Raw genomic sequence first — 9,973 nt, 5'->3', positions numbered from 1 at the left:
TAGAAAGTGCTGATCAATACCTAACAGCGGACACCATAATAATTGATTTCTGACCATAACTCGATCGACAGGACTTATTTCAAAATTGTAGGGTCCACCCCCCTCGAAGGAGGGGGGAACCCGAATGGCTCCCGGTCTTAAAAACTTCATTTTGGCCCTAAAATTCATCATACCAAAATTCACGCTTCTTTCATCAAATGCCATTTTCTCCTGTATTTCAGCTGTTTGCCACTCCACTATATTCTTAAGTTACAGGAATAAAAGTTTACGGTCAAGTTCAGTTCAGTATAGCCGCTCCTTTAGTCTTTAGTGACAAAAAGAGTCATAATTGAACGCATTTCTTCCGAATGCTATGAATTTTACAAATTTGTTATTAGTATCACCAAATTCCTACAGTAAGCTGAGTGAGAAATCTGCAAAAGCTTTCAATCATCACTTCGAAACATTTAATTTTTGCTTTCGCTTCGCTCCAGCATGCAATTTCACCTTCATTTTCATAAAATCATCACACATTACAAAGGGTTTTCATGAAAATTACCTCAGATTGATTTTTGATGCCTAAAAATCTTGTTTTACTCCCTCCTTGAAAAAATCCTGGGTACACTGCCCTGCCCTGAACTTAGCACGCCAAAAATCATACCCACTTGAAATTTGATGCAAAAACCGAAAGTACCCTCGCATTTCTTATAAAATGAACTATACTTAATGCAGGTACTTATCATTTTTATATTTTCGTCATAAATACATGATTTATCGAATATTGTATTATTTCTCTTTGGGGCCATTTCGACTCGATATCTCCCACATGTACTTCAGTAACAGCGAAACTCAAGACCAAACATTTTTTCCCATCCACCATGATGTGATTGATGTGTAATTGGAACGATTTTTTTCAACTGGCGAGCACTTCGTAAGTCTACATTATTTAATCGCCTTTCTTGTTGATGACTACCGCTGTGTCGATGTCTTGTTTCGGGATATCTTTATCATCCCAGCCCCAAACTGGATGGCTACCATCGCCTGTTCTGTTGACACGTTTCTTGATCATTTCGGCGGATGGGGTTTTCAAATCATAAGCCCAACCAATTTTAGCGAAAAAGTCGATAAACGCAGTTGACGGATTAAGCATGTAGTCTCCTAGTTCAGCCGTCTTGTAGTCCCATGGGAACACGTGATGGTAATTGTGCCATCCTTCGCCAAGACATGCGAACGCGACAGCTTTGTTTTCGCATGGATTAATATATCTGAAAAAATGACGACCAATTGAGTAGTAATCTACGAAAATTCCCACTAGATGCAGGGCTCATCACTTGTAAGTTGTAGTTGTAAATCAACAGCGAAATATATACCATTCGCTTATCAATACCTAACTCGAACACTACGTCTATCTTTGCGTTAGTACAACAAATTATATTATACCTACCTATCAACATTTTGAAAAAAGTTCGCCGAGTGATAAACTATACATATTTCCAATAATTCATAGGTATTGTTATTGTATCGTTTAAAAAAAATGTACCCCTACACTATAATGCAAGTTTTTTCATACATTATATGTAGGTACACTATGAGCACAACTCACTTGTCATATGGTTTGTCTCCCCACATGTGAGCGGCGCTGTTCACTAACCACGTTGCATGTAAGTACAACGTGTATCGGAATAAGGCGGGAATACACCACGCGTTCAACCAAGATTCACCCCAAAAGTAAACTGGTACCACAGCAGGAATAATGAAGCAGAAAAGTGGCATCATGATTGAATAGTATCTGCAACAGAAAAATACACATGTAGGTAAATAATTTGACAATGGAAATTGGAAACCACAAATTGAACGTATTAAAGATATAGGTGGTGTAGGCACTTAGATATGTATAGTAATTTAGGCGTTTTTTTTACCCTTTTGAAGTTTTGAACAAGTTACAAATTGGAATAAATAATAAAACCACTTGTACACGAAATTGCTAACAACTTTTACTCTCGTAGGATTGTCCCTAACACGAGCCATGTCAATTTCCAGCTATAACTATGCTCCAATGTCTCCAATGACAGAAATCGATAGCATGTGGAAAATTAAGTCGAACATACTTTTTTTGGAATGCAACAATGGGGTCTTGCTCCAAGTCAGACAAATCAATTTCTTTTCCTTTCTCGATAACATCAGGATGTTTACGACAAAACAGCCAGCCCATGTGGGAGAAGAAAAATCCACGTTTCGCGTTATGCGGATCGGCGTTCGTTTCCGAGTATTTATGATGCACCCTGTGATCTCTGGCCCACTCGTACACATGATTCTATAACAGGGTCAAGTGAAAAAACACACGAAAATTAACGTATGTACATAGTACGTTAACCAAATGGCAAAAGAAAAAATATATACTCTATGAAACGATTATGGTATGACATCATCGTGTTTCATCACCTTTTCATACAGATGGAAAAAACACGACCAAAGGCAAATATACAAAACGCAATTGTTAGGTACCATAAAAAATCGTTCAACGACTTGTGAAAATAATATTTCATATTTGAATGGTGGAAATGCAAAGTATGCTAAGTGCCAAAAACAGTTTTTTACAGAAGAGTGTAAAAACTATCATATGAGTCATATTGATATGTATTGGAAGTTTTTTACATTCATAAAAAGACCATAAAACTGCTGATTTTTAGTAAAAAGAGAAGCTAAATTAACTCTAAGTTGTTTCTATTCCTTATTCTTTGCTTTTTCAGTATCTAGCTACCTATTCAGCGCTTTTAAAGTAATGATGACAATGAAATTGATGATGTAATGTCAGTATTTCACCATCCTACAAAATATGGCCCAGGGCTCCTTTAATAGCTGTAATAATACAGATGATAAATTTCAGGAAATTTATTTTTTGGAAAATTTCAGAAAGTTTCTAGAGATTTATTTTTCTTTGATGAATGAGGCACCCCATACCTGTTTTTAACAAATACCAGTTTTGCTGAAATTCCTAAATAGAATGTACCAAAAAGAAAAGGTACTTGAAGAATTCAAAACAGCAATTCGTTACCTTAATGCCAAATCCGAGTATGTCCATCCAAAAAAACACCGTCGTTTTGCGTCACTGATAAGGCTCTGGGAAGCCCTGAATTGAAAAATTTGCATCGGAGTACAGTTAAAATGCACCACCGAAGATGCACGAAGCTGACCGATGTTCAATCAGAACTCAACGAACCCTTCTGAGCATATCCGAGCCTTATCAGTGATGCGTAAAATCGTCCTTTTTTTGTATGGACATACTCAGATTGGGCATTAAGGTAACGAATTGTAATACCACTGTTCAAGAAAGGCAATATGTCAAACCTGAAAAACTACCGAGGAATATGTCTACTCAACACCTGCTACAAGATATACTTATGTGAAAATACTGGCAACATGGCTGACAGATCATGCAGAAGAAAAGTTGTCAGAAAGTCAAAACGGATTTAGAAAAGGAAGATCATGCACTGATGCAAGTTATACAGTAAAACTATACCACATACTTAATGGAAAAAAAGATCAAATACAACCTAGAAACACACAATTGTGCTTTATAGATGACCTGGAAAAAGCATTACCTATGGTAGGGTCAATAGAAAAAAACTGTTTGAAGTCCTAAAAGATGAAGAGATTACATATAAAATGTGAAAGGTAATAAACAGCATATATAAGAACTTAAGAACACTAGAATAAGAGTAGGAATTGGAAATAAAATAAACTCTCAGAACAAGCAGAAATAAACAGAGGAGTTTGCCAGGGATGTCCACTGTCATGTGTTTTATTCAACATGTACATACATGGATCACATGGTAAAAGAATGGCAGAAAATGAAGCCAAAAGGAATCAAAACAGACAGAAGGTAGGAAATATCAACAGTACTATTCCCGGATGATCAAGCAGTTCTAGCTGAAACAGAAGATGATCTACAGAGATCAATGTACAATCTAACAAAGACATCAGAAAAATATGATATGAGAATATCATCAGAGAAAACAAAGACAATGGCCTTCAAAGGAAACCCGACAAACCACCTCGACACAATCTTGAAAAAAAAAATAGGGTCGAGTTGACTCAAATTTTAAGTCAAATTTGAACCAATTTATTTCCTTTTCATCATTTTTTTCGGCATAAAATCAACCTATTCTCAAACACTATCGGTATAAAATTGATCCATACCATCAAGCATATTTCATATTGAGCATTGCCACATATTTTGTGTCGATAATTTGAAGAGTGTGTGTAGTTTTTCAGTTGATTTTTCAACACTTTTTTGTGATTTGATACAAAATTGACTCAATATCAGTGTCTATGGTTTTGAGTACATTCTATCGACACATTTTCTGATCAATTTTGTGTCGAGCTTATGAAAAACGACCTTACATCTTCAGAAAATTGCTGTTCATATTCTAGTGCATATTAATGCAAATACATAATATTATTACCTATATTGTGAATTGATATTTAAAATGATTTGATGGGAAAATACTTCTTTTCTCCAACATTGAAGTTTTTTGAAAAACTACTTATAGTTTTTTCTACACACTTTATCTGCGAGTAGGTAGTAAATTGATGTCAGCGATGAATAAACTTGATGTCTATTTTTTATCAATTTTTGGTCTACTTTTACTACTACTGTGCTGTTAATCAACCATAAAATTCTGAAGCGATTTTCATACTATTTTCATTTCTCAGCAAAAATGAGTCAAAATCAACTCCAACTTCAATGTACAGAAAAAATATTATATTTTTAAGAAAAAAATTGATGAATATTTTGTGTCAAGTTTTGACTATTTTCAATTCATCAAAAAATCAATGAAAAATTGATTCAAATTTTGAAGCTTAAAAAAACAATTGACTACAACAGCACAAATACGCATTCATTTTTAATCAATTTTCACGCCATCCATTTTAATTTCTAAGTGATAATCGGCTTAAAATCAACTTCAACGTTTATGTGCTAAATTAATGTCAATTTTCAAGGCAAAATCGATAGATATTTCAAATCAAGTTTTCATAGTCTTATCATTTTGACAAAAAATTGATGAAAAATAGATCCAACTTATGATTTAAAAAGTAATCAATTTTACTACTATTTTGCAACAATTTTGAATCAATTTTTTACATATTTTCATTTGAGCAAAAAATTGGTAAAAAATCGATCCAGCATTGAAATTTTAAAAAGGGCATCGATTATGATATCACAAATTTAGAACAATTTTTAATCGATTTTCACATCATTTTTATGACTTGGTAAAAATCATCCTATAATTGACTTCAACTTTTGTTTGCATAATTGTTGCCTATAGAGAGAAAAAAATCAACAAACATTTGCAGTCAAGTTTAGGTCCTCAGCAAGAAATCGACCTGAAATCGATTTGAATTTTCATCATGAAATTTTGATCGATTCAAGTACTACAATAAAGGATGATTTGGGATCAAGTTTCCATCAATCTTACATTTTTTTAAAAAATTGTTAAAAACTATCAGTCGATTATTTTTATATTTTTTGTTAATTCTCAAAATCGTCAAAAAAATGATCAAAAATATTTGCCAATTTCTACTCGATCAAAACTTGACCTCAAACTGAAAGTTGAGATGGTTTGTTAGGAAGGAATTCAATGAAATGAAAATTTTTAAAATTTGACAAAGTTGAGTTGAAAAATTTCTCAAAAATTTTTTTTAAAAAGAAGTGCTCTAATGTCAACCACCCCATTTTTCTCATAAATTACAAACAAATCACATTACCTATGTCTACCTAATGTGTTAAGGAGGTTATCATTTGCCTTTAAATGTAAGAACACTGTTGCTAATTTACTCTGTAATAATAAGGACAAAATACCTAGTGATCGGAAAAGTGGAGTCTATAAGCTTGAATGCAGTACATGTAAGGCTATCTACATTGGGCAGACTGGTAGAGCTTTTAAAGTCCGCATCAACGAACATCTCGCAGCTTGGAAAAATAAAAAGCCAGGAATCTCTACATTTGCTGACCACCTACTCTCCGAAAACCACTCCTCCAACTTTAACTTCAAAATCCTCCATGTGGAAAATAAAGGTAAACGGCTGGATGCGCTTGAGGATTTTGAAGTATTCAAACATATCAAAAACAATTACAATGTTCTCAACGAAGTAGTAAAAGCTCCAACCAGCATCCAACGTAACCTACTGCACAGCTTTCCACCTACACAAACGAATGTACCTACCCCCCTCCCTAAATCCTAAGCACTACGCGTAACTTTTAAGCTCTCAACGAATATTATGTAATAATTTATCAGTCTGTTCTCATGCCTTGAAGATGGTACGTGTTGTACCGAAACGGCCGTCGCAGTTCTCATAATAAATATAGTGTTTTTATAGTAAAAGTGATCTTTATGTCTACCTATTAGGGTGGATCTGAAAAATTTACCCAGTCTTTGATTTTGCTAAAAATTGAAATAATATCCCAAAAAATTTTTCAGTTTTCACCTGCCCCTGCTGTGGAACCATGGTCTCTCAAAGTAGGATCATTTTGGAAAAAACCCATCGGAATGCTCTTGAAAAAATCAGTATTATGTCTATAGCTATTGCTTGAATGAATGATGAAGTTATGAAAATTATTTTTGTAGGTACCTTTTTTTACACATTTATTTTTCAATTTTGGGAGTGGTCGGAATTAGGACCCCAAAAATTTGAAATTCAATTTTGAGTTGTTGAAGAAAAACTTTTGTAGAAACTTTCACAATTTATTTATGTCGATGAGCTTTTGGTATGTGGTGGGGGGGGGGGGGAGGATCAAGGTGTATTTTAAGCCATTTACAGGATTTCTATCTCAAAACGTGTTCGATTGGCACCTAAAACAAAAAATGTAGTTGACATTAGAGCACCTTACCCTTACATGCAGAAAAAACAAAAAGTATTAATGAATTTCTCATTTTTCACATTCTGAACTTTGCCTGGATGGATCTGAACTCTGAAGAGTCCTTGAACTCCTTAAAGGAGACAACTAATTATATTTATTTTTGAAAAATGTGCAGTATTTTTTTTAATTTCAAGAAATTGTCTCAAAATGGATCATCCGCAGGTTTGTATTTGTTATACCTGTTGAAAAAGTGATACCCAAGTTGTGTATATATACGGGTATTTCAAAAATTTCATTCAAAAAAATTTTTAAAAACCAAAAAAAACATACCCACATTTTAAATGTCATAATCTAGGTGTTTGTTTACTGTTTACAAGCATTTTATTATTAAGTTATTATGAATGAAAATGCTGAACTCTGGTGAGTGTTCTGGTAAAAATTTATAAACATAAATTTCCATGAAAATGGAAATTTAAAAATTTCAAAGTTTCCGGAAAATTTCCAGAAAAATTTCAAGAAAATTTCCATTGAAAATTTCCTATATCTCTACGTGTAGTAATCAATATTTTACTTTCTTCAAATGTGACATAACTTGCGCATGTACATACTACAACACATGATATACATAATACATTACTTTGAAGGTGAGACAACACGTGAAAAAAAATTCCACTTAGCATACCTACTTTGCATTTCCACCTTTCATTCATAATAACCCTGCAAAGACAATGTCCTTAACGACAACTTGATGTAATTTTTTACATCACGCTGAAAAGAAAAAATTTTCCACAACATGGTGTAAAAAATTACATCACCACAACACTACAATACTGTAAAATTTTTTCTTTCTGTATTGATGTACTTAAGAAAATACATCAAATTGTGAAAAAAATTTCAAAATTCAACATTTGATGTATTTTTTACATCATTTGTCGTTTGAGGGATAAACGTAATCTGCAGGTAAATAGGTACTCACCTGGAATGCGATCGAGTTGAATATAATTAATATCACTCTTAATGGCCATTTGGCTTTGTAAGATCTATGTGTCCATAGTCTATGAGCACCAGCGGTAACTCCTAACCCATTGGCGAAGAATAATAGAACAGCTGCACAAAATTGTAACACATTAGGTACTTACATTTCAAAACACCACCATGATTATCTTATGATAGCTGTACTGTAAGGTAAATATTTCAATACTAACCCCAAATATTGGTTAATAATTTGGCGGACGTTAATGCTAAATATGCACCGTATAGGGCAGCTAAATGTAAATACGAAAATAAGATGATATTTCTCCAAACTAATGTTATTTTGTATTCTCTAGTTGGCTTAGGTGGTGTAATTTGCTCGTGATTGTTGGGTAAACTGGTTTCGAACTGATCTATTGAGTCATCTTCTGTCAATACTCCAGTAGGAATACTCGCCATACCAGGTGTCATTTCTTTTTATCTGTAACAAACAAATAAAATCATTGTGAAATTAGATCACCTTGTACTACAATGAATAGGTGGCTACATTACTCATTTAAATTAAATTTACAGGGTGCTCAAGAAGATCGAGTACCACAAAGAAACATTTTTTTTCAATTATTTAGGCATTTATACTTTTTTTTGGACATTTAAAAAGTGGTTAAAACTTTCAAACATATAATTTTTTGTTTAACCTGCAGGATCCTTTATTCGTCAAATGCAGTGTGCAGATTTTTACTGAAAGTTCAGATGGCCATGATTTCTGTTGGAATTTCATTGAAAGTTCAAAAGAGTTGAATGTATTACCCCTATACTTGAACCTTGAACACAAAGGTTCAAAAACTTTTTGTCTAGCCTATTTCTCTCATTCATAGGATCTGCACCTTTCAATTCAGAATCAAGTGAAAAAAATTGAGAGTAAACTGAAAATTAAAAAAAATTCTAAGAAACTAAAAACAGAAAACATTTAGAAAATTACAAAAAATCTTTTAAAAAAATGAAAAATTACCAAAACGGTATTCCAAAATAACACTAAAAATATTGTCCAAAAATTACAACTACCTATTACAAGTAATTGAGAAAATTTAAAGCACATTGAATAATTTTTTGTTCAATTTCTCTCATAGGATCTGCATAGACACCCTTCAGTTTAGAAACTTCTAGTTGAAAAAATTCAGTAAATTCTAAAAAAAAAAAACTTTGAAAAGTTGAAACAACTAAAACAAATTTCAAAAATTAAAAAATTTTTAAAAAATTGAAAACATTCAAAATAAAATACAAAAAATCTTTTTTAAAAAAATGAAAAACTAGCAAAAAGGTGTCCAAAATGAAACTGAAAATACCTAAGCATTTTTTTTTTAAACTTCAAAAATTTCAATAATTTAAACCTCAGCGTTTTTTATCGATGCCCCACTAAAAATTGAGTATGGCTTGTCAAAGATTTGGCTTCCAATTATAAGTTATAATATATGGAATGTAATCATACCTATTCGAATAGTAAAAGTCGGCTCTAGCTCATAATCCAATGTAGGTTCCTAAATACATAATCATATTCGAATAACATAGATTCAATGTCAAATGAGAAGAACATACATATGTACAAACTGCAATATGCTGTCAGATGATTGATGATTTATAAAATTTGCTATTTACCTGAATGTTCTTCGCCGACCGATTCCGAGTTGAGAAGAAAAGTTTCGCGATTTTGAATTATTTTTAGAAATTTCACAAAAAAAACTTTCGAGTGGTGATATCGATGAAATGTGATTATACCGTATCGAGCAACCATAAGAAACTGACGTTAACCGTAGGTGTGTGTGTGTGTGAAAATCCATGCCATTAACTCACGTCACTCCGTTCATGTTGCTCGCCATTCGCGAATATTAAATTACACACGTAGATACCTATTTGAAAACAACGATGTCTGATCAATTTTTTTAGTTGCTAATTAGCCCACTAAATTTCAAAAAATCATGTAAATAAGTTGTCACAATTTTATACAGCATGCATTTCGGGTCCAGTTTCTCTTACTTTCAATACACTACACTGCTACATATTTGCTGTTCAATCAATTTCCACAATATTCAGGCTGATCTGAAGCCTCCAGCGTTTGAGGAGCTGAAATATTCCTAGTCTGGGGCTAATACGTAATATAAGGAA

General features: G+C 32.9%; 1 protein-coding gene across 2 annotated transcripts; it reads right to left on the bottom strand.

Annotated features, from left to right (window-relative positions):
• Window positions 1-706: 706 nt before the first annotated feature.
• Window positions 707-9,640, bottom strand: LOC135837970 (acyl-CoA Delta-9 desaturase-like). Of its 2 annotated transcripts, XM_065353426.1 has the most exons (7): window positions 9,467-9,640; window positions 9,300-9,348; window positions 8,047-8,294; window positions 7,818-7,948; window positions 2,088-2,293; window positions 1,583-1,768; window positions 707-1,244 (listed from the first exon to the last, which is right to left on the bottom strand). In XM_065353426.1, the coding sequence occupies exons 3-7, from the start codon at window positions 8,282-8,284 to the stop codon at window positions 926-928; spliced, it is 1,080 nt and encodes a 359-aa protein (XP_065209498.1). In that variant the 5' UTR covers window positions 8,285-8,294; window positions 9,300-9,348; window positions 9,467-9,640; the 3' UTR covers window positions 707-925. The 2 variants fall into 2 exon arrangements, with proteins under 2 accessions (XP_065209498.1, XP_065209497.1); XM_065353425.1 differs by lacking the exon at window positions 9,300-9,348 and having other exon boundaries at window positions 9,467-9,638.
• Window positions 9,641-9,973: the final 333 nt, after the last annotated feature.

This window comes from Planococcus citri, chromosome 2 (assembly GCF_950023065.1).
Source record: "Planococcus citri chromosome 2, ihPlaCitr1.1, whole genome shotgun sequence".
Classification (NCBI taxonomy): domain Eukaryota; kingdom Metazoa; phylum Arthropoda; class Insecta; order Hemiptera; family Pseudococcidae; genus Planococcus; species Planococcus citri.
Note: the sequence above shows the minus strand (reverse complement) of the source record. Positions and strands in the feature narration are given on the sequence as shown.